The sequence below is a fragment of the Callorhinus ursinus genome, unplaced genomic scaffold (genome assembly GCF_003265705.2).
Source record: "Callorhinus ursinus isolate GAN/ISIS: 27379988/994484 unplaced genomic scaffold, GSC_fseal_2.0 scaffold3, whole genome shotgun sequence".
NCBI classification, from domain to species: Eukaryota; Metazoa; Chordata; class Mammalia; order Carnivora; family Otariidae; genus Callorhinus; species Callorhinus ursinus.
The window spans coordinates 50,029,604-50,055,326 of NW_027397065.1; the positions used below are offsets into that span (position 1 = coordinate 50,029,604).

General features: G+C 45.8%; 1 protein-coding gene across 2 annotated transcripts in view; it reads left to right on the forward strand.

Moving 5' to 3' along the window:
- Positions 1-25,723, forward strand: part of GLRA1 (glycine receptor alpha 1) — a 79,328-nt gene that overhangs the window by 8,257 nt on the left and 45,348 nt on the right. For both annotated transcript variants that reach the window (XM_025867187.2, XM_025867188.2), the window contains exon 2: positions 22,886-23,013. In XM_025867187.2, coding sequence (XP_025722972.1) covers positions 22,886-23,013 — 128 coding nt within the window. The remainder of the gene's footprint in view (positions 1-22,885; positions 23,014-25,723) is intronic.

The following is a 25,723-nucleotide window of genomic DNA, read 5'->3' on the forward strand; positions in this document are numbered from 1 at the left end:
GTTCTTGATCATTTGTAATTGTACAATATATGCATACATTCCTTTTTAAAAAAAATCTAATAACTAGACTTCAGCCTAAAAATCCCCTTTGATAGGATCTCCAGGTCCATCCCAGCTTTTGTTTCTTTAAGAGGTATTGTACTTGATAATTTTTATTCATCTACGTGTGTGTGTATGTGTATGGATGCATACACACACGTGTGCGTAACTATTGAAGGATACATATACTATCATCTTGAGGAAGCATATTGCCTGTATCATTCTGCAATTTCTTTTGTGCACGTCTTACCATGTCCCTGGGAAGCTTCACCTATGTAGGCATACAGTTCCACCTCATTCTTTTAACTAGTGCAGAGCATTTGATGTTACGTATATCCCCTTGTTTTCCAGCCATCCCGCGACTGATGGGCATCTATACTTTCTTCTCAATTTCCCACTGCCATCAGTGCTGCAGTAATCACAGTGTCCCTACATCTTTGTGAACACATGTGATGTTTTCCCAGGCAGATAACAAGAACAAGAAATGGAATTGCTGGGGCACAGAGTACGTGCATCTTTTATGCTAATAGATGCTGCAGGCTAACGTTCCTTTCTTCCCGAATCTTCCCTTCTTCCTCCCTCATGATGCTCCCTCTCAACCTGGGCTGCAACAATGCACTAATAATAGTTGTTACTCTTTATTGAGCATTTATTGAATGCCAGGTCCTGTGCTAACAACACCATGTGCCTTATCTCATAACCCCACAAAAATCTTTAGACATAAGTACTATTATATTCCCATTTACAGCTGATAAAACTTAGGCATAAAGAGGTTATGTAATTTGCCCAAGGTAAGACAACGACTAAGAGGCAAAGTCGGGATTCAAAACCAGGCTGACTCCAGAAAACATTCGCTTAACCATTGCACTGATATTGTTACTCCAAGAATGCACCAGGGAGGAGAGAGGGGAATGAAGTGGATGACGAAAACAGAGGTAGAAAGGAGATTAATTTCCCTCTCTAGATAATCAAGGGCTAATCTCTTTCAGATGGTTCTAGATCATCATAAAGTTAACGTACATCTATAAATAGATGTGAGTTTTCACTCTCCTCCCTTCACAGAGGAGGGGAATGGTACTGACTTCTGCCCCCATCACAGATGGACGTGGTCAGGGCTCTAAGGGCAGACAGGTCACTACAGTACCTTTCTTCTTCATCCCACCTGCCTAATGAACAAAAGCCCTCGATTGAAGGAGCTGTCGAGGGTTCTGGAAGACAATGTCTGCCTGGGCTGGGAGGCCAGGAAGAAAAACAGCATAATCTGTGGCCCGTTTTTTTTTTTAAGTTTTTTTTAGAGAGAGAGAGTGTGCATGTGAGCAGGAGCAGGGAGGGGCAGAGGGAGGGAGAGAATCTTAAGCAGGCTCCACACTCAGCACAGAACCTGGCAAGGGGCTCAATCTCACGACCCTGAGATCATGAGTCGGATGCTTAACCGACTGAGCCATCCAGGTGCCCTTAAAAATTTTTAATTGCCAGTCGTTAGTCCTCAGACCAAAGCCTCACATCCTAACCCACAAACACACAAGACTGAGAATACTCAGTTTCCCTTATTCTCCAGGGAGGGAGGTTGGAGAGGCAGCCCAAGCTCCAGCATTGAAGGTCTCGCCACAGACTCCAGATTGGCCGTTCCCAAAGCGTGGCCAAAGGGCTTCTTAGAACATCTCTAATCCAAGAAATCATGCCCAGGCCTGACGAGGGTGGCGGGAGCAGAATGGGGACAGGAAGCAAGGACTGGGCCAGCACTCCTCTGTAATCATGAGCGGCACTCCAGCCAGACCTGGCCTGTGGGAAGCCCGAACAATGCTGTCTCAGACACCTGTTTTCAATAGCTCTCTGAGTGACACCAGAGACTTCTCCAAGTGTATCCATAGCAGGCCTGCTGCTAATAGAAGAAAAAAATACAATAAAAACAAAGTCTCCTAATATCAACTCTTGAAATAAACTTGCTGGTTTGTTTACATTATAAGCATTACAGGTTTGCTATAAAATATTTAAACCACATAGGGAAATTGGATTCAAACTAAAATCCACAGAAATCTTACCCCCTGGGGCAAATCACTTAACAGTTTGATAGTCAGCCTTCCAGATGGTTTTAATAACATAATGACAAAAACATGAGTGCTTACTATGTACCTGATATCTTTCTACAAGCTGTGTATTAAGCTACGTAAGCTTCAGAACAATCCTATAAAGCATTGTTCACCCCATTGTAGAGATGAGGTTACAGATGAGGAAACAGGGAGGTTAAATCATTTTCCTCGGGTTACCCACCTTGGAAATGGCAGTGCCGGATTGAAATCCAAGCAGTCTGGCTTCAGAGAGCTTTGACCTGCCGTGCTACACTAGGGAGCTGTTTCTGTTTTTCAGTAATGGGCTTATAGTAAACACCGTGCTCTGCAACTTCCTTTTTTCACTCAGCAATATGTTGTCAGTGTGCATGCAGAGTTATCTCACCCGTTTGCATTCACGCTGCCCTTTGCTAAGCGTGCCAGGTTTTAGCAGGACAAAACTCCACTTGCCACAAACTCCACTTGCCACCATAAAGCCCCCACCTCCGTGTCCAGCCCTTTCCTTCACACAAACCAAATTACAGCCCAAACTGAACTTCTCACTGGTCTCTGTAGTATGCCCCTTATTCTCATCCCTGTACTGTTCTCACATTGGTTCCTATCTCTCCGTAAATCCAGAAAAAACCCTTCCCTCATTTCTGCCCTGAAAGGCACGCCAACTGGCTCAGGATTCAAGCTCATTTGACTTTGAATCCTGCCTCGGTCACTTCCTTGCTGTATGATCTTGGCAGTTCACCCATCTTAAAAACTGAAGATAAGAGCTTCACCAATAGATCAATGAAGTTACCTTTCATGCACTTTTTCTGCACAGAGCATAAGCCCTTAATGAATGCCAATTTCTTCTGCACTTCTCTGAGATCCTATCCATGCCTCAAGGTCCAGCTCTAGCCTCACTGCCTCTGCGAGGCAGCCCCTGGACCACCACCATCCCCCAACTGGCCGTAGACTCTCCTTCCTGAATCCCCTGGGAGATGTAGGCATGCCCCTCAGCACTCAGGTCACTGTCAGTGGCCTTACGTGCATTTGGGTGCCCTTCTAACTTCCCTACTGGACTGTAAGCCCTTCCAAGGCCAGGAACTTAATGCATTTTGTGGGACATGGGGAAGGGCAACAAGAAGATAAAGACACACCCCCTGATGCTTCCCAGAGTTTTCAACTTGTTCTACTTCTTCCTCACACATAGCAGTGACCCCGTGGTTCATGTATATTAGGTATTCAGTGCCTGTTGAGTTGAATTACTTGGTCCCCGCATGCCTGCTCCCCCATCATCTTCTTATTGGCTCTGCAGAAGCCCAGGACCAGAAGGCTTCCAACCAGCCAACCCCAAAGCACTGCTGTGTCTCACTGTGACCCCTTTTTTGCTCTAAGACATGAGTCACAGTGAGAGTGAGCTGGACATGGTGGCTCAGCCCTGGCTCAGTAGCCAGTGAGGTGAGTTGCTCAGCTTTATCCTCGCTATCTGGCTGAGCATGTGAAAACTCTGGGCCTTTCAAAACATCTGAGCCATCACAGATCAAGCTGCTTCCCACCATGACCCAGGTCTGCAGAGAGGCCCCTTCCATAGAACAAGGCAAACTTCCTACAATGGTTTTTAATTGTGCAGAAAGCATGAACTTCATTAGAGATCATTTTCGTGGTGTGACCTAAAACATTTAGCAGAAAAGAAAAACTCTTGACAGGAGCCAAGAAAAGACTGTATCATATCCAGAGAGAAGGGGCTTGGAGGACTTTGTTGAATATGCCTTGGAATATAAAAAGGTATGCTTCCTAGAAAAAAGGGTGACAAGTTTCAATAAAAGGTGTAACTCCCATGCTGCCTCAAAATTGAACATCCTGGAGATGAGAACAGGATTTTCCTCCCCCTGCAATTCCTGCTCTGCCTTTGTCACTGAGTCTCAGTTCTTCCATGCTTATAAGAAGACTGGACTGTATAAAGCCTATGGGTCTGTCCAGCTGTCATTGCATAATTCTTAAATTAAGTTGGCTCATAGAAGACCCAGCAGTTAAAAACTCTTGTGTATCAGTCAGATATATTCTGGAATCCTGGTTATATCACTTGATTGATACTTGTATGTCCTGGACAAAGATTGTTTTTAAGATTCCTAAGCCTCGGTTTTCCTCATCTGTAAAATGGCAATGATTAGTATCTAGTCCCCCCCCACCCCCAAAAATCATCCTAAGGATTAAATGGGAGAAGGTATATAGAGTGTTAGCCATACATGTGGCACAAAGAAATTGTGCAAAGCAGGAAAACCGTGATGACTATTATTAAGAGGGGATAGGTGCAGAGCATTATGGAGCATCAAGAAGAGTCTGTTTAACTCAGCCTGGAGGTGGGGAGACAGCACAAAGTTGAAGAAGCCAGGACACAAACTGGGCCACAAAGAATGACTAATTCACCAGGTGGCAATAGTGCCAGGAGAGAATGTTGCAGGCAGAGAGAGAAGGCTTGCAGAATAGGCAAGCTGGAGGACGGGGAGCTCAAGGACACTGGAGGAGCCAGCCATCCACTGGCACCCAGGCTCAGCCCAGTCCTGCTCTGCCCTGTTCCTTCCCATTGGGCCTTTTATCAACTGGAAACCTACCTGAGAGTGGACAATTTGCTCATTATCCCAAAAATACTTACTGAATTCCTACCATAAGCCAGTAATTGTTCTAAGTTCTGGGGACAGACACAGGGATGAACAGAACAGATGTAGTCCCTGCTCTCATGCAGCTTAACTTCTAGAGAGGTCTACAAACAAACAACTTGGTAAACTATAGATTTTCTGGTCATGGGCACTGCTACAAACCCAGTAAATCAGATGATGGGACAGAGACTAATCCACTGGAGTCCACCCCAGGCTGCTTACGCTTGCACATGCACACATCATCTCCCTTAAGATTTATATCATAGGGGGGCACCTGGGTGGCTTCAGTCTGTTAAGCATCCAACTCTTGATTTTGGCTCAGGTCATGATCTCAGAGTCAAGAGATTGTGCCCCGCGTCAGGCTCCACACCCGGTGGGTAGTGTGCTTGAGATTCTCTCCCTCCCTCTCCTTCTGCCCCTTGCCCCACTCATGCTCTCTCTCTCTCTAAAATAAATAAAGTCTTACCAAAAAAAGACATATCATAGGGAGATGGGCAGGTGGGGAAAGTCCCTTTCTTTTTACTGATGAGGAAACAGAAACCCTGAGAGGAGCAGTGATTCATCTAAAATCTCATGGCCAATAAGTGCCACAGGCAGGTGACCTCATTCCATGCAGAAAAAGTCAAAAATATCCAGGATAAAAGATTAAAATGGAGGGGGAATGCGGAGAGCAAGTAGCAAAACAGTAGGTACAGTAAGATCCCATTTCTATTTTTTAATGTTTTATTGTTTTTATATGGGGAAAAAGAAGTCTAGAGAAATGGACCCAAAACTGTTTATAGTTGTTTTATCTCTTGAGAATGGGACTATGGGGGACTTTTATTTCCTACATTAAATATTTTGGTAATGCTTGAATGTGTCACAATATATATTACTTTTGAAAGCTGAAAAAAAAGATTTTTTCAAAAGAAGGTGTCACAATCAAACTTGGAGCCCACCTAAATAAAAGACACATGCACCAGGTAGGGAAAAAAGACATTTGGCGTGGTCTGAACCAGCATCCTGTTGATTGGTTTCTCCAAGTAAAAGTGAGCCTAGAGGCTAAGACTATGTGGTGTATTTGAAGGAATTTCCTGAGCAAATGGAAGTTGCTTCCCCCACCTAAGTCACTGTGCTAGAAGTGAGATGTCATTGGAAAATGGAAGGCCAGAGTTATGTTATAGACTTGGGTTTTTAGAACAAGTGAGGGAGGGAAGGTATTTTCATCAGGGTAAATGAAGCCCTACCCAATTCTTTTTGTAATTTCATAAAATCCTCCTGGTCATTAAAAAAAAAAGCAAAACTTAGAGATGGAGAGAATTATCTGACTCAATCCTTTCAATTCCCAGGGAGGAACAGAGGCCAGAGGGAAAGGGATTTGTCTATAAAGTCAACAGTGAATTAATGTCCAGCCCAGACAAGGACTGAGGACTCTTAAGTCTCTTATCACTATGACAGTTTTACCTTAAACCTAAAGATTGTTCCACTGGTGGTGTGCAAGACAAATTTCAATGGTACAGAATAATTTTTTTCCATTTTACTTATCATGAATTTTATTGGGGTACTGGAATTTACCACTTTCATTGTAATACTAGTAGTCTCTGTTATGCTAAAAAATCAAACTAAGGGTAAATTAAATAACAGCACATGAATTGGGTAAAATTTGTCATATGATATATAGGCAATTTGGGTTTGAAGAATGCTGTACTCTACATTCCATCTTAGACACTACCATTGGATTGAATGGAAAATACCAGAAGGACTTGGGAAACTCAGTTCTGAGTGAAGCCTAACTGTACCTCTAGGTCTCAAACAGCTTCTCGGTGTGAGTCATGGACATGGGCTGCTCTATGAATTCAAATAGTTGGAGGAAAGATGGCACATTTGGGTAAAAAGTAGGCACATTCAGCAAACAGAGCACAGCGGGGACGAGGTCACCAACAAGTATCTATTGAAACTATATTCGTAGTTTTCTGTTCCCTTCTCATGTTAAAACATCTGTGACTCCCAATCCTTTATGAACAGAAATTCCTCTAAATAATACTTATAATATTATCAGATAACATGTATTTAGAATCTACTATATGCCAGGAACTTTTCTGAAAGCTCCATATCCATTAATTATGTAATCTTTAAAGCAACCCTATGAAGTAGGTACTATTATCATCCCCATTTTGTGGCTGATGCCGGATTGTGCCAAAGCAGTGATCTGACCATCAGGGACACTGTGAGGCCAATCCAGTTCAAAGTCTTCACAGGCAGAAGACATTGTACAATGTCAGCCCCAAATCCGGACTTGACCCCCGGGGAAGACGTGAATAGACAGCAGCACTATATAAATGAGAACTATGGGTGCAAAGGAAAAATCTGGTACAAACCTCACATCCAGAGATGTGCTGGGGAAGAGTGGAGGGAGTAGAGTCTCTGAGGAAGAAAAGTGAGAGACTCACCCCAAATCACAGCCCTTCCCAGTGAGGGAAGGAGGCAGGGAGAACTGGACAACATGCTTCCCTCTGTTCTGCCCCCCAAAATCCTGATTTTGTTTCCATCTGTCACCATGGATTCATGAAGAGACAAAAGAGGGTAAGAAATAATATGGGGCAGGACATAAAGAGGGGACAAGATGAGGGGTGGAGAGAAGGGGAGATAAGCAGAGAAATCAAAAGGGGAGAGTCTCCTCTGGGTTCAGCCAAGACCATTCTGTGTGAGTGTCCCTCCCCCTCTGGGCCACAGTATTCTCATCTGTGAAATGGACGGGCGGACTGGACTCGCTGACTTTTAAGATCTCTCTCAGATCCATCATTCTAGGATTCAGAAACAAACGAAGGAAAAGGAAGAAGGTAGAAGACCAGAGGGGAGAGAAGTGTAGGCAGGAAGAGGCAAACACCAAGGAGGAATGATGAAAGGGCGAGGGCACAAGAGGAGAAAGAAAAGAGGTATTTCCCAAATCAGTTGGAGTCGGCCTTCTTGCTGAAAGAGAAGAAAGGATTCTCCTATCAAGAATTACAGCAGTAAAAGCTTTATCCTCAGGCAGTCAGCTCCAAGCCTCCCCCTGGTGGGGGCCAGGGCTGGGGGTGGTGGGGGCCCGAAGCAGCCCTGGGAGGCAGGCCGGGGCAACCTGGTTCTCCCTGTCTAGGAAGGAGGGCAGCCCCTCCTCCTCTGGGCCTGATAATGGACGACAATGATTAGCATATTCCCAGGTCCGAGGGGTGTCCTGGGGAAACTAGAGGATGTGCCCAAGGGGGCTACAGCTATAACATTATCACATTGTGCCTGCAAGGGTGCAATCCTGGGAGCCACCCAACAGAGAAAATCCCAGGCCAGCAAGAGATCTTCCAAGTTCATCTTCTCCAACCTCCTGCCTGTAAGCATCCCTTCGCTAATAGCCCTGTGCCGAGGGAGTCAGTACAGGGTGACACTCAGTCTTATTCTCCAGTTTTCAGAGTTCTCTGGGCCGTCCCAGGCCTTGAGGCCCTTGAAGACAAAGGCAGTACCTCTGACTAATGGACTACCCCCTTAATGCACAGGGCACAGTGCTGCGCACACAGTGAGCTCTCCAATAACTGATCAGTAGGTGAAATGGTTCTCTTTTCTCTCCCCCAATAATATCTATTCTGTTGCTTAACGTTTCAGTCTAAACGTTCTTCCTTTTGTTTATTCCACTGCCCCTGTTTCAAAGTCCAACCTGTCATTTGCCTGAGAGGACAGAAGCTGGTAGATACGGGCCTCTGTGGAAGTGAGGGAGAATACCCACTCTGCAGGTGACAGCGCCAAATCCGGACTTGACCCCCGGGAAGATGTGAATAGACAGCAGCACTATATAAATGAGAACCATGGGTGCAAAGGAAAAGACCATAGATAATTGTTCGCTTCACATACCATGAGCAACTTCTGTATGCCAGGTTCTTGGCTAAGCAATTGATTTGAATTTTTTTATTCTTCCCAACAATCCTAAAATTAGAATTAAGTATTCCTAGCTTACAGAAGAAGAAACTGAGGCCCAGAGATGCTAAGCAACTCTCAAGGCCCTTAAGTAAGGGGTAAAGTCACAGTTCTAGTCCACTCTTCCGCTGACTCATCCTTACAGCACGTTGCTCAGGGTTCAGCCTAATTCGTGAACACTTCCAGCAACAAGAAACATGCCACCTCCTAATGCTGCCCCTTCCATTACTGGGCAGCCCTCCTGGTCAACACGGTCTTTCCTCCCATGTATCAGGCAGCTGTCTCCCTCTCTGAAAGTCCCCTCCACCTTCCCTGGCCGCCTGGCACAAGTCAGTGGGCTGTAAAAGGTACCTCAGCTATGGAATCCGAAAAATCTGGTTCTATTCCTACCTACCACCCACCAGCCATGGCACATTCTACCAAGGCACTTCTGCCATCTTCTGCCATCTGCACCTCGGTCTCTTCATCTGGGCAAAAGGAACACAACTATTCCTCCCATAGTGTTTGGGAGAGGATAAAATAAATAACACTTGCACAGGGCTGAACTCAGTGCCTGGCAAACACTAAATATTCAAGAACATTATTTTACAGAGTCCCTCTTCCCCACTGACAACCCGACAAAGATTTGTAAAAAATGATCTCTCTGCCTAAATCTTCTCTGAGCCAAACACCCACAGAGTCTTTAATTATTCCTTACAGGTCAATTTCAAGTTTGTTTACCAGCCCAGTTGTTCCTTTCTGGACCTGCTCCAACCTGTTAATGTCCCTCTTAAAATGCAGGGCCTACAGTGGAATATAATAAATTAGCCCAGATTTGAAGTGCAGCCCACATCCCTTCTTTCCTGCCCTATCTGCCTCTCTTAGTCTTTATATTTTTCTGGAGTTCTTCAGAATTATTAGGTGTAAGCCAGACAAGCATAAAACTTTAGTGAAGAATGTTTGAATCTCACAAAAACTTTAATTTTTATTTGTAATAATAGCGAACACACCAAGTGGTTTCTCTGTGTCTGGTACCACATCAGCATCTGACACGCATTTTCTCCTTCAACCCTGACAATCCCTCCTTTTTCTGATAAGGAAATAGATTTGAAGAGGCTAAGTGACTTGCCCAAGATCACTCAGCTTTGTGAGCCCACTACTCCAACCCCCCTCGCAAAGCAAGCACATGTGGGCCCCTTCTTATATCTAAGTACTCTCAGGGATAAAAAAAAATTGGATATGATATAGGCAGAAGACATAGGCAGGGGCAATTTTATATCAAAAAAAGAAATGTCTGGCACCGGCAACATTGGACTTCTGGACTACACTGTCACAAAGGTCTCTCCTTCTCCCCTCCAGCACATGCCAGTGACTATGGCTTCCTGGGCAATCTGAGTTAAGGGAGAAAAAGGAAAAAGATAAAAGTTGTCATCTCTCTTCTTTTAACTTTCACTGTCCCACCATTTCCTTCAACCCTTGCCCCGAGCAGACTCCACCTTAAAAAGAATTTTCAGTGAGGAGCCTGCTGGTCCTGGGGCTGGGGGAAATAAGAAGCTCCTTCACACTGGTGTAGTTTTTCTGCCTTAGAACTAGTCATACTCTTTGACTCAGCAATTTTGCGTCTAGGACATGAACAGAGGTTTGTGACCAAGGGGGGTTTTCACAGCATCATTTATAATAGCTAAAAATTGAAAATAATACCAATGCCCATCAGTAGAGGAATAGCTAAGTGAGAGCTAATACAGCCACACACTGGCATAGGCAGTCATTTATAATCATGTTTCTAAAGGTTTAATAACAAGAGAAAATGCTCATTTAGAATCTTCAGCAAAAAAAAAAAAAGCAGGAAACAAAACCGATTATAATCTACAGAGGAAAAAAGAAAACCCAGAAGAAATTTACTAATATGCTAACAGTAGGTATCTAGATAATGGGATTTCCAGGTGGGTTTTAGTTTGTCTTTGAACCTGGTTGTATTTTTCCAATGTGCATTTATTGTTTTAACCATCAGAGGAAAATGTTATTTTTTAAAAGGGCTGAAAGAATCTGGTCTGAGGGCAGCCAGCCGGCTTGTGAAGAACAGTTTTTGCCACTGGACAGTTTCCATCTGTGCAGCACCAATTATTACTCTGTTACCATCAGATCATCTTAATCCTATTGATTGAAAAGCCAAAGTAATGCTATTAATTTACTACTTAACAGATAAATTACTAGGAGCATAGGAGAAGGATCCCCCAGAGTACTCCTTTAGGTGTGACAGTGCGTGGTCCTCGAACATTCAAGCACAAAGCCCAAAGAAGCTTCTAGAAGTCCATCTATTTATCCCTCATCAAAGAGCCTAGATCAACCAGTTCTCTCTGAATCAATAAAAATTTATTGGGTATTTATGATGTGCCAGGTACCAAAACAAGCATTACAAAAGAATTACTTTACTCTTTACAACAACTCTATGAGAAGCAACCACTATTAACCCCACTTTACAGATGCAGAAACAAAGAGAGGATAAGTGGTGTGTCCAAGGCCACACAGCTAATAAATGGCAGAGCCTGAGTTTGATGGCAGAGTCCATGGAGCACACCCCTGTTCCAGTCTGGAAGGGAGTTCTTATTTGGGTAGCACCTTATGCTTTCTTCAACATGGTTTCAAATAGTCATTTATAAGTTAGGACAGAAGGTATCTACATTCTATGGATGAGGAAACTGATGCTTAAATATGATGAAGGGCTGGCTCAAGGTCACACAAGAAAGGAACAGGCAGAAGTCAAACCAGAGATTTCTGACTCCGCATCTGTAGCCTTCCCCATTCCCTGGCTGCTTCTCTTTGCCTCTGAGACCTGCAGCAAGAAGCAGGAGGCAATGGAATTTGGCCTCCTGGGTGGGCCCCCTATTAGTTACAAAGAGGTGACCCTGCTGGAGGATCCCACAGGGTAGAAAGGAAAGAAACCCCAGAAGGAAAAGAAAGATGCAGCAGGGACACTGCATTCCTTCTGCAACTAGCCCTCCTTCATCCTCAAACCAGGAAGGGGCACCTTGTCGGTCCCTCATCGTCCATCTATCTTCCTTTCGTCTCAATGGGTCCCAAGGGTTTCACTGACACATCCCCTGAATTCTCCTCATTCAGTGCTTCCTACAGAAACTTATACTAAACCACAGAGGAACAGAAACTTAACACAATGCATATTCCAGTTGAGTGAACTGTTTTAGCACATGTGAACAGCTGCTCCAAAACTTACACCAAAATTCCACCTCAGAGTCGTGTACCAATTCTGCCATCAGAGCACCTTGATTAGGTCATTTAAGCTCTCCAAGCCCTCGTGTCCTCATCTGGAAAATGGAGGAGAAACTGGTACCAACTTCATAGAGTTGCTGGATGGATTAGAAAGCATGTATGGAAAAGTTCTTGTCTCTGTACGTGGCACCTAGAAAGTGTTGAAGCATTGATGGCGATCGCTATCACTGTTAGCTAACCTCTGAGTCCGTTTCCTTCTCTATAAGATGGAGATGGTCATCCCTACTGATTTTGTAAAACCGTAATATACAGCCATTAACCTACAGCAAGTGTTCAATAAATGTCTTTTTTTTTAATGCACAAGATGACCAGGTCCCATAATTCTATGACTCCACTTCCTTCGTCTTCCCCAAGACTTTGGAACCTGCTGAGTGAGACAAAGAAGTTCCACCCCACTGAGCAGAGCTGCAGAGCTGCGTCTCTGCTTAGAGGATTCAGGGGAATGAACAAGGGCTATTTAGAGAAGTATTAGAGCCCTGGAGCTTCCGGAAAACTCTGTATTTACATACAAATACCCACTTCAACTAAACCCTCTCAACTCACAGTTAAGTGTTCTCTTTCTGAAGACAAGTCACTCAGTTGATTAAAGGCAGCTTCACAGTTGAATCCAAGTTGCTTTTTCTACAATTTAAGGTCATTCTTCCTCTGAGCCCAGGAAGGATTGTTTATTTTCTCAACATCCTCCTATGAAATCAGTCTCCTGGATGCTTAAGGGCCACACACATCCAAGCTCCACTCATGAAAACCTCTGTTTTCTCTGGGATAAATAGCCCCTTTTTGTTGATGCATTTCCTATGGCTTCATTGCAACGTGGCTTATTTTCCACTACAGGCCTGACCTGGTATCGACTTGAGAGGGAAAAGTGATATGTCTTTTTCTAATAGGCCCAGATATTCAAGCACTTACATGTCTTCACGTAGGCCTTCCTCTTTTAGTTTGGGAGCTCACACAAAGTAAGGGCTAAGGCATATTCACTACTGATACAATTAAGAGAGAAGTTTATCAGGTCAGGTCTACCCGGAAAAGTTATTTGACCTCTGTGAACCTGTTTCCTCATCAGTAAAATGGAAATAATGACCCCCAACCCATAGGATTATATTAAGGACTAAATATTGAAAATAAAGCTCTTAGTGTAATGCCTGGTACTTTATAACTACTCAACACGGGCCAGCTATTATTATTATATTATTCATATTTTGCTCAGTCACCTGGTACAATCTCTGGCTTATAGTAGGCACTACATAAATAGTTTGGGATAAATAAGTAAACAAATGAAGTAATAAATTAATGGTAACTCAAAGGAGATGATCATAACCTCAAAGTGCCTAGAGAATGAAAAAGGCTGACTGCCCAGTGAAGGGAAAGAGCTTGTTTCCACAGCATCTGTAAAAGCATGGGGCCTTTGGCCATTCAAATGACACCTGCAGTTGGTACAGTCAGGTGTATTTTAAAGATGAGTGAACTGAGATGGAAAAAATTAAATGAAAGTCAAGCTAATGCCAGAGAAATTCTGAGAAACAATTTAATGAACAGCCAAGAAGGGATTGCCCATCCCCTTCCTGTCTTTTGTGAATAGCCAAATTGTCAGGATGCCCCAGACCACACCTGGAGATCCTGGTCATGTTATGGCTCTGCCATCCGAGACCCTGAGCAGGTCTCTCAACCTTCCAGTGGAACCTCCAAGTCATCACCTGTACACGGGGATGCTGTCATGGGCATGGGACAAGGAGCAAATGCAGTGACTGATTTGGAAGTGCCATATACATGGGAAGCATTATTTGTATGAGAGTGATCATCATATTGTTCTCAACGCACACTCTCCGATTCCCAGAGTTCCAGGAATTCCCACCGGTAGTTCCAAGAGTCATGCAAACATTTTATCATGAACCACAGTGGCTCCTCAGAGGAACTTTGCAATCATTATCACTTGGAAGAGTCAACAGAGTGTAGCAGTTAATAGCGTGGGCTTTAGAGGCCAGCTGACTGGTGGCGGTGACCTTTATAAGCTATACAACCTTGACTACACTTCTGAAAATGCAAGCGTCAGCTTCCTCATCTGTAAAATGGAGGTAATGATGTCATCTTCATAGGATTGTTGAGAAGATCAAATCCAGTGACACATGTAAAGTACCTAGCACACAGTAAGTGCTAAGTGATTGGGAACTATCCCTACCTTGAGCTAATACCATGTCTTTATCTGTTTTTATCCTGTTGGTTATTTCTCCTCAATATTTACACTCCCAGGTCTTGGCAACCTCAAATGACCAATCCCTGCTGATCAGAGCAATTTTTCTTCCCGAAACTTTCTGTCCAGAAGCCCTGAGCTCCATTCTCTGCAAAGACATACTTTTCCAGTGAGATTTATCTGATTAAAAAGAAAACTGCATTGAAGGTAATGAGAGTCGTTTGCTCTCCTGTCCAGCTCGTGGGATGCACGCTGATTACACAGGGCCTGCTAAGAGCTTTGACTCTGGCAGAGCAAACCCCATAGGCCTGTTCTTTAGCACTCAAGTCTCTGAAGGATCCCCCTGGATTCCTCACACTGTAACTCATTGCAGAATGACACGATGGTCAGAGGCACGGGAAAATTTCCCCAAGTGAGACATTTGTGGGCCGTCAGTGAGATGGTTGTTGTAGAACCGTAATTAGGCACCCATTTAACAAATATCTATTGAGCCCTGACCATGGGCCAGGCTCTATGCGTCATGGAAGGAGCCTGGAAGGAAGCGTGCAAACACCATTCTTGCAGGGTCTTGCCTACATAACCCCTCAATTGCCCCAGTTCTGAGGAAAAGGAAGGCTACAGAGTGGAAGGTTGAGCTTGAACCAGAAAACACCAAGGGCTGCTGTGATTCCAGCCTTGAAACCGACACGTGGAGTGAGGAGAGAGGTCAGTTAGGCAAATCCAGTGTGGTGTGCCACCGCTAGATCACCACGCAAGTTTGAAGCCTTAATTGTCTTACTTGTAAAATGGGACAGACGTCCTACTGCTCGGGCTGTTGGCAGGATAAAACGAGATAAAATATGTAATGCTGTTTCTTGTAACCAAACAAGAAAAATAAAAACACAGCTTTTTGGAAGTAAAATGAGAGGCTGTGGGGAGTATAGACTCCCTCTCCTAGAGGAGATCACCTACAGGGTTTGATGACCTATAGGAAATTCTACCCTCAATGGCCTGGGTTTGAGGCTCTGTGATGCTATAGCAGGGCCAGGACTAGGGTGAGGCAAGTGAGGCACCCGGAGCACCGCACTTAAAGAGGGGCTCACTCTCAGGCCCCTGCAAGGGCACACACAACCCTGAGAATGAGTGCCTCCCTCAATTTCCCAAGGAGCCTCCTCCCCTCCGCCCTGCTGCCAGCCTGCTTTGTGGAGAGACAGAAAATAAAGCAGAAGAGCTGGCAGATGGGAGGTTATACAGAGGAACAGACCAGAAGCAATGATAAGGTATATGAAACCTCCCTAGAGATTCCCACTTCCCTAAGGGCAGGGGAAGGACCAGATGGAGTCTCAAGGTTCCTTCCAGTTCCAAGGATCCAAGATTTTATCTTTCCTGCACAAGAGAATCGTATTCAAATACATGTGCTTTCTGACACAGATAAGGTTTTCTTATAGGGAGCAGACATAGCTGGGGGAGGTGAGCCAGGAAGGGAGAAGGAGGTGTTGTCCCATAAGTCCCTAGGGAGAAGTGGGCTCCAAGCATGCTGAGTGTGACATTCTGCTCCCAGGGGTGCTTAGCAAATCATGAAGCGAGAATAATAAGATGTCAGGCCCTCCCTGGCCAGCCTAAGCCCCTTACTGCGATCAAATCAAATTGGAATTGCACAGCTGGCCATGAAAAGCCAGATGTTGACCTAAGGATGCAACCCAGGCCAAGCTGAGGGCGACCAGCAGGGCCCACACTGTACAGCAACCCCCAGGTTCCCGGATGTCAGAGCTAGGGGCCAGGAAACTGGTCAAGTCCAGAAGGCCAAAGAATGTCAGTCGCACCACTTCCCAGGAGCCTAGGACACGGAGCCCTCCCCAGCACCTCTCCCCCTACCTTTCCCCAGGACAGCCCACAGGCAGAAGAAAGAAAGAAAGCTTTCCCCTCAAAATGCACAACATGGACAATGGCAAGTGTTGGTTCTCTCTGAAAGTGCAGAGGCTAAAATTAATAAAACTCAGAAAAATTCTCTGATTCATGTCCCCACCTTCCCCTAAACACTGCCTTCCTCCTCTGAACCACCATAGCAATCCAGTTATGCCACCTGAGCTGGGTGGCAACCTCCGATAATTATTTATGTACCTGATCTGTTCTGTCTGCTTGACTATAAACAAGAGGGCAAAAGCCACTCCTCAACAAATGATTATTGATTGCTAGCACATGCCAAGCACCTAAGGATACAGACACAAACTCTGCCCACATGGAGGGCTTCTTCTGTAGGCAATGACATGTTCATCTGCATCCCCCCGATAGCGCCGTATACGTAGAGTGGGTGCTTAATAAATCAGAAAGATCAGAGGATTTCACAGCAAGAGGGCCTGCAGAATTGAGACAAACTAGCACTCCACAGTCTAGTCCCTCGACAGACTGATGATCCATCCTCCTACCTCCCCTGCTGGGTCGAGTCCCAGAACCGCTCTCTGAGCAGCCACCACCAGCTGAACGGAGTGGGCACACAACACGAAACAGTGCATTGTGCCTGATCTAGTGCCAATCTGCCATTTCACAGGTGAAGAAGCTGAGGGCCACCTATGAGAAAGAATTAGCCCGAGACCGCATAGGAAGTTAGAGCTGGCGCTACAACTACACCCTTGCTCCCCAGCTCCCACCTTAGTGTGTTTTCCTCTGTTCCACGGCGACCTTCAAAACTGTGTCATAGTAGATACCCATGGAAGCACAGCACAGACTTTCAAACAACCTTTGACTAGTTGACCAGGTGCTTTCAGCACAGAATAAACACCCTCTCATTGGATCACCTCCCTGCCAAGACAGAGGGGAGAGATATTCTAGCCCACGTCTGGGGACAAGTTGCCTGGAAACCAAGTTGGACACCCCCCACTTGGAGATGTTTTCGGAGGGCCCATTCCCCAAGCTTGGCCAGACCACAATTCCGTATAACCAGAAACAGCTGAGAAATCAGGATGGATTCTTTTTACTGTAAAGGGACTAGGGAGGGGTAATCGTCCCTTAACTTTTAGACCCACCGTAAGGACACAGACCAGGGGGGCCAGTCCCTACTGCTCCCAACCTCACAGACTCAATGTTTCATCCTCACCTCTTGGCATTGTTCTCTCTCCCCCGCACCGCCCTTCCCTCCCTCACACACGCTAAACTTCGTTCAGTTCTCCAAGTCCTCTCTCACCTCTAGACTGAACACGTGCTGTACCTTCTACTCAAAGCACTCCTCCTCCCCTATTTCTTCCAAGCCAACCCCACACCCCACCTTCAAGCTCTATTGTAAAAATCGCTTTCCCCGCAAAGCCTCTTGCAAAGCCCCCACCCTCCCCTAAGTGCAGTCAAGTGCCCATCCCTTGTGCTCACTAAGCCCCTTGATTATAGCACTGGCTGCACCCAGGCACCTTCCCATTCACGTTCTCCTCTCCCTGCTCCACCTCCCTTCCCCTTCTCAGCCTGCACCTGCAGCTTCTCCTCCAGCCCTGCGCACCTCTCCCTAGGTTACCCTCTGCCTGTTAGTCTCTCTTCTGCCCCTCACCTTGTTCTTCCTCCCCGTTTCCCACCCTGGACCTCCCCACTTGTCTACCCATGTTGAACCAAGGAGATGGAATCTGTCGGGGGAAGCCCCTCTGCTAGCCTAGAATGTGGTGCCATGCCGGGTATAACTGAAAACTGTTTCTCCCCAGTATTGTTGCCAACTCCAGCTCATTTGAAATTTGGATTGACAGCTCCATATTGATTCCCTATTTCCAATCGATGTTGCAACAGGAGAATGAGAATCTGAGCATTGATCTGGCCTTTTTTCCAACAAATCCCTGGAAAATGAGTTGTTCCATTGGAGAGAAATCTCGAGACTGGATTGGAAAAAACCAAGTCACAAACATGTTCATGTTACCTCAAACGATTCCAGACAAATTTAGATGCCAAGACCAGATGTGTGAAAAAGAAAAAGAAAAAAGAGGAAATATTACAGACTAATAAAATGATAGTTTAGGGCCAGAAGGACTCTTAGAGATTATACTAAACCCCTTATTTCATAGCTTAGAAAACTGAAAGCCACAAAGGGGAGTGACTCTCTGAAGATCACACAGCCCCCACTTCACTGTGTCCCCCTGCCTCCATCCCCCCACCCCCGGCTTGGAAACCCACTCCTGGATCTTTCCATGGTCTCTTTCATTAGGAGTCAAAACTGAGTCCTTTAACTACCAAAGTCTCCCTGTGTGACAAATCTCCTGACTTAAAGGTGACAGGGAGTTTAATACTCTGTCCAGTCACTGCAGCTTTGGCCATAAAGCCTTCCCAGCGAGGGACAGACCACTTGGTCCCAGAAGACCTCACTGTCTTTCTGAAATTACTATTAATCAAATCTGTCTCAACTGAGTCTGATTCACTCCATTACATCACAGTAATCCCTGAAACAATCTGCATCATTTCCAAATATTTTCATAGGGTCAGCAAATCCTAACAATCCAACGTCTCATTTCTCAGATTCATCCCCAGCTTCTCTGTTCAGTAGCTCACAGTTGATAAGCAAAGGTTCAAGTTCACCAGAGGTAGTGGTTCTAAATGTGCAACAAGAGCTCCTTGATGCATATTTACTCTGCACAAAAGCACAGAGCACAGATTTACTATAGGGGGCCCTTGAACTAATTCTGTGCAAAATGTGCTTTCTAAATATAGACAGAAATGTACAATGATTGTCAAGTGGAGGGGCATGGCTAGTTTCACATTCAAATGGAGGCTCTGTATGTGAAAAAGAATTAGGGAAATTTGGGTCTAGGGCAGTAAGAGATGGGGGATGACGGGGGGTGGTTCATACACAATACCAGTGAATTATGATTGAGATCGTTCTCTTTCAAGTTCTCATTATCTCGAGAAGAAGGTCTAAGTCAGGTGTTAATGTGTCTCCAACCTTTTCACAATACTTGCTGGTCTTCCCCTGGGACTCCAGGCAGGTCTTGGGTTCCGAATGCTGGTAATCAACAGTGGGTAACTAGAATTTTAGTCTTCTCTTTTTCTTTCATTTTCACTGCTTTCCCTATCCGGGTTATGTCTATCACAGCAAATAATACTGTTTTTTCATTTGCAAGTCATGAAATATCAAGTTGGGTGTTTAAGGAGTTAAGTTTGAAAGAAGTGAGGCAATTTAAGGAAACATTGTAGCTGACGAGGAGAGGTAGCGCAGGAACAGGGCTGAAAATGTGAAAGTGATCCCCAAAAAACCAACTGGTATGGGATACCAGTTGGGACTAGCGAATCTCAGAATTTCAAAGATTTTCGCTATGAATCACTTGAGGAAACAGGTCATGGGGCGATCCACAACTCTTTCTTCTCCATGTTTCAGTGTGGTGAGTGCAGTTGTGTGCATCAGAATTGCGGAGTCAGACTCCTGCTCTGATGTTCCCGGATGTCAGAGAATATCACAAGCTTCCAAGACAAATAGTAATAATAGCAGCGACGTTATGGATACACTTCACAATTTACAAGGCTTTCCCATACATTGTAGCTTTTGGATGAAGCAACGCTTAAAAATTTGAGTTCTAAACCCTTCTGTTGTTAAAGTGCTGTGTGACCTGAGGGCAGTTACTTAACCTCTCAGAGTCTCCGTGCCCTCAATTCAGCTCCCCATGCCAGGGCTTGTAGCGGGTCAGTGGCCAGGTAACCAGACCACAAATGCTGCAGACATGAGAGCTAGGGGGACCAGAGGACTCCTCAGCTTGGGGGAGGATTCTGGTATTAAATGGCACATTTGGCTAATAGCAAATGGTAGGGGACACTTTGGGGCACATTCATTCTCTCCCCATACGGCATAATAGGATTCAGGCTTATGAAAGAGGCCTAAGGGCCAAGAGATGGCTGGTTCTCTCAGAGCTGCTGGGAAGGAGTACTGTGTTCCCAAATCTTATTATCTGAGAGGAGGGGCTAGGGAGAGAACAGGAGCTTATGAAAGCTTCATACCCGCCACTCCTAGAAAGGTTCTAGAAGTGAATGATAGCAGCAGAAAAGTCGTAAATCACCAGTTGCAGGCCTGTGGTCCCTTTTGCTCACGCCAAAGCCACAGAGCAGCCATGAGTCTGGTACTGAATGGGGAAAAGGCTGGGACTGCAGTACTAACTGTGGGCCATGGAAGGCATCCAGCACGACTTCCCAGCCATGTAGGGCCAATGGTGCAGCTGAAAGCAGCAGTGAGACCAGAAGATGCCCCCAGACAGGCTCCGAACTGCTTCAAGCGCGCGCACGCACACACACACACGTACACACACACACACACACACACACAGAGCAAGGCAAGAGCAACAATATACTGAGTGCCCACTACGTCCCCAAAACTGTCCTAGGTGTTTTTAGCTGTGCTACCACGGTTACTGCTCATGTAAAACTAATTTGACCTATGAGGCAACTCAAGTTCAGAGAGGTGAGTAACTTCCCCAAGGTCATACAGCTTATAAATAAGTGAGACAGGATAAATTCCAGTCATCTGTTCTTTTCACTCTTTTTGTGCTAGCCTATATTACATCTCACAGTACATTTCGGAAACACATACATGCAATGCGCATACCACATACATACATCCACACAAGCCTTCAACACACTCACACCCTATACCCCACATGCACACACACAAACACCGTACTTAACAACACTTTCACACGAACATAGGTATTCACGTTTGCACATATGTATCTATGTAACACAATCCACCGCACATCCACAAATACCCCATCGCATCCCAGTCCCCACACACATCCATAACACATTCACCCACTTGCACACATCACACCTAGAAACCTGCCCACATCACACCCACTCACAAACATCCAAACTCACACACACACACAAAACAGTAAAATGCATTTGTCCCTCATCCTATCAATCAAAATGAGCTCTTAAGTATATGGATAAGGGATCTTCAGGTTACATAACATGAGTGTCGAAATAATCCTGAAATACCTTCTGGAATTGCACAGGAATACCAGATTGCTTTCAGTATTCTTTTTACTGGAAGAATAGTCTAATTACTTTAAAATTGTTAATCCGTACATGAATATTTATGAATACCCTACTAACCAGAATATTTTATTAAAGTAGCATCGTATTCATTCATTCATTCACTGTGCAATCACTGAGTGTCAATGATGTCTCAGACACCATGGTAGACACAAACAGGGGATTAAAAGAACAAATAAACAGTAAATAAAAACACCATGATTCCTGGTCTTCAAACACAAACACAAGTAATTATATTACCAGGTAGCATGGCCCAGGACCTGGTGAGTGAGGGATGTGACAGGAAAGGGGGACGAGGAGACAAGGGCTCTGGAGCTCGTAGGCTAGACAGTGGCCAAATGCTGGTGCTGTCTGGGGAAGCGGGCTCTGGAGGAGCACATTCAGAGAGGAAGCTGGGGCATTCAGTTTGCAAGATAAATTTTAGGCACAGGCAGGACATCTAGCTAGACACGCCCTGCAGGTGTTTGCAAATGAAGAAAGGGGGCTTCTGGAGTGGCCAGGCGAGACAGACTTGAGAGCCATCCATTAGAGGTGATCACTTAAACTGTTACAACCGAGATCAGAAACAAGCCAAGGCAAAGAACAAGAGAAGTTGAGTACAGATCCTTGGGGAACATGATGTCCTACTTGGTTAAGTGACAGAAGCTCCCATCTTATGCAACACACACACACACACACACACACACGTGCGTGCACACACTCATCCCTCTATGCATGCATGTCCTTCAACGTATTAGCTTCTGACCGCACCACACACCACAGTTACACTTGCTCCCAGCTATCTCCTGGTATCAATTCAGGACTAGGAAAGCTCAGTTGCCCAAAGCAACCCAAAGGACTATTCTTTAACCCTTCAGCTTCCAATCTTGACTCTTCCTAGAAATCTGCACAGCTTTGAGAGTGTGGCAGGGGGACAGCCACTGTTCTTAGACATCGGTAATCCATGCCGCCGCATGAATGAGGACCTGAGAGTACTTTGTTGCGTGGGGGCTGGTGACAGAAACAGTGTCAAGCACCCCAGCAGTCTGATCTCAGATCCCCCAGTCTGGATACACTGAGGCAGACTGGTTTACTCTGGGACCTACGTCAGCCTCTTCCACTAACTGTACCTCAATGTTCCCAACTGAGCATTTTCTAAAGTGTATGTTTCATGAGATGGTAGTCCCCTAAGTATAGGCCTCTAAGCTTGTTTAAGCTTCTGAGAAGACTCGAGGTAAAGATGCCTGGTTAAATTTCTGTTCCCGAATGTATTTTACTCGGGCAACATTTTTTTTTTAATTAGTGGCTGATTCTGAAGAGGAACTTTGGGGAAAGGCTAGACTATGAGATCTCTAAGACTCTCTCTGGTTGTGCTATTCCCCAGACCCATGAGAGTGCAGGCACCTAAAACCCAGGGCTGGGCCTCCTGGGAAGTTAACCCCTCGATCTCCTCCCCAGGGAGGCCCCACAGCCGAGTGTGATTGCACAGAACCACAGAGAGGCAGCCTGAGGAGGCAGCAGCTTCTTCGAAGCGTGAGACACACAGCTGCCTGCCGCAATCCCATGTTGGCGAGTATCTGGCCAACTAAACAGTTTAACCTGGCCTTTCCTCATTCATTAAGGACCCACACTGCCCGTTTCTCAGGCTGAGAACACTCTGGCGATTCTGGGGTCTGGGCAAGGCTGGCGTGGGATTGCACGGCCGTCACTCCAGGCGAGGCTGGCGTGGGATCGCACGGCCGTCACTCCGGGTGAGGTTGGCGTAGAATCACGCGGCCGTCTTCAAACCCCTGCTTTCCTCTCTCCTTTCTTAGCCTTGCTGCTTCCAAGGAGGCTGAAGCTGCCCGCTCCGCGCCCAAGCCTATGTCACCCTCGGATTTCCTGGATAAGCTAATGGGGAGAACCTCTGGATATGACGCCAGGATCAGGCCCAACTTTAAAGGTGAGTAAACTTTCCTTCCAGACCCTTAGGGATCTGCTTTCCTGTATCACAGAACCAAGCAGCATGGTTTTGTATGCAGATGGTAAGTACACGGTATGAATCCCGAGACTCTTTCCTCGCCCACAGGCAGACATTGTTAGTGGGTTCTGTCTCCTCCCCGCCAAGCCCAAAACAAAGCCTCAGAGAATCCCCCTCAGCAGTACCTCTGGTTGCCTGGAGTCAGCAGGTGAATTAAAACCTATTGGCTCCCTCTGGTATAATGGACAGATAGACAAACATGAAATGTGGAGAAATGGGTCCATGTTTTGCCTCAGGCACAAACGTATGCTCTGAACTTTGATAAGCTTCTTCCTTTCTCTGGGCTTCAGTTCCTCATCTCTGCCGGGATAGAGGTGGCTCTACCTGTGGGTTTTAAACTGTGCCCGAGAACGTTGCTGAGGGAATAATGAGCAAGCCCACCCTCACTTCTCTCCCAAGCCGTCCTACTTTCATTTGTTTTAGAGAAGAAACTTCCAACTAAAATTCATCGGCTGAAAGTTCCCAGGGATTGATATATAATTCTGAAACGTTCTAGTCTAACTCAGAGTCACAATTTCAAATGGCTACAGGGATTAGGCAGGTCACTTAAATGAGTGAGGTGAGCCAAAAGTAAGGCCAAAGGGAGTTGTAGCAACTGTGGAGAAACAGAGGTGCAGGCCCCTCGAAAGGGGACAGCCTCTCCTTAGCCCCAGCCCACAGTTACCCTGCAGGAATCAGGGCCCCATGTTGCCAGATCATCCAATATTCTAAGAAGAGCCAGAAATCAAGATTTATGCAAAATTTCCTGATCCCGAAAACATGTAAATTCAAACAAAACGTGTTTGTGAGCCAGATATGTCCTGTGGGCAACCAATTTACAAATCCTCACCAGAGCGATCTGAGAAGCTTCTTTGAGCTCTCGGGGTCCTACGAGATCCTGACGTCTGTTACGAGAGGAGGCAGGGCCCCTTTGTCCGTGGACACCCCAGAAGTTGCAGTAATCTCAAGCCGCTGAGCAGACTTCTGCAGGTGTGGTCATGAGGAGCTCCTGGGGATCCTGTGCACGCCGACTGTTCTCCCAGGACCCCTGCAGAAATCTTATTTCAAGGACCAACTGCCAGCCTTCTAATCAATTCTTGATTCTAGACGCCCTTCCTCACTGTTCCATTTGGCTCAAGTCCAAGACCAAACAAGGGAAGTGACAGCTGGTAACAGCTCCCTAATATTTGCTTACCTTACTCCCCATTCTCTAAGTACCTTTCTCAGAGAGCTCTGCAAAAGGAAGGTGGCCTGGGAGATGCACTGGGGTGGGTCGTTGGGGCCCTCCTCCCACTCCTGTTTACCTCCAGGCTCCTCTGGCCCCTTCTCCTGAGGCCCGATCTTTCAACATCCTTAGCATGACCTTGGTTCCCTCAAGGGCAGGTAAGTCAGGACCAGGGTTGCTGCTATAGTGTCTGGACCCCAGCCCCTCACCAGCGTCACAACCGCAGACACCCAGAGGGATCAGGTATGACACATAAGTGAAGCAGGATGGGGATAAGAGAAAACCAGAAAGCACAGGCTCAGGGAGCTGCCAGGTAGGAATGCAAGCCCAGGGCAGCAGGCCTTCCAAGATAAGACTTGAGTCTAGGGTTTTCTGTGAAATCTTCCAAGTTGGCAGCTAAATGACATCTTTTAGAAACACCATTGGCCAAATCGAACACGTTCAAGAGCTGACCACCAGGTTGCCTCCCGCGCCTGGGACAATTTTCCGGAATTCCGGCCCACCACTCCCCCTGGTGGGCTCTCTCGGAACTCCATCCTGAGTGCTGCGGTCTAGCTCTCTGAGAAGGGAGGAACTCGTTTGTTCAATGTGTATTTATCCAGGGTTCATGTGTTAGTCATCCTTCATGCATAGCACTGCACTTGCACAAAGATGGCCCTCAATAAACCTTTCAAAAGTGAATTAATGAACGAATGAACCAAAATATATGCTAAGGCTTAGAGCAGTTAAGTGACTTTCCCAAGGGATGCCGTCAAGACTAGGATTTCCACTCAGTTAGCTACATGTACTCAATTCTTTGTCTAATGCTAGTGATTTGTTGATTTGTTTATTCATTCATTTATTTACTTACTTATTTGCTTAGCACTGGACAGTTTTAAGAAATAAACTTTCACCCAGACTATAAAATTATTGAATCAGGACCCTTCTCCCCAGTCTGAGAGCCTTACTTTGAACATCCGGGCCCCAAATCTACAGGACTAGATAATGTCTTAGGTTTTTCCCAAACCCGCAGTGTCTCTACCCCCTTCAGTCCCCTCCACGTTGGGCTCTGAGCAAGGTACATCTTTTTGGAACACCCCCTCCCCCACCCCCATGCCCCAGAAACTGGGAAGCAAGGTTTCTCTGCTCTCCCTCATGGTAAGAGCCAAAACGTTGGCATGAGGGTTCTCCTGCCCCTGAGTCCTCTGGTCCCTTCACATTTCCACTCAAGGCACAAATAGCATTCCCAAAACCCCATACAAACCACAGAGCTCCCGAAAAGGCTGTGTAGATAAGGCCTCGTGACCCTAACACAAGAGGAAGAGGCCTGTGTTGTTTGAAAACTCCACAGAGTGATTAATCACCCGGCAGTTCCCTTCAGGTACCAGAAACCTTGCCTGCTCTTGACTCTCCTGAAGATGGGGTGGCAGAAACAGCAGGCTCGGTCTG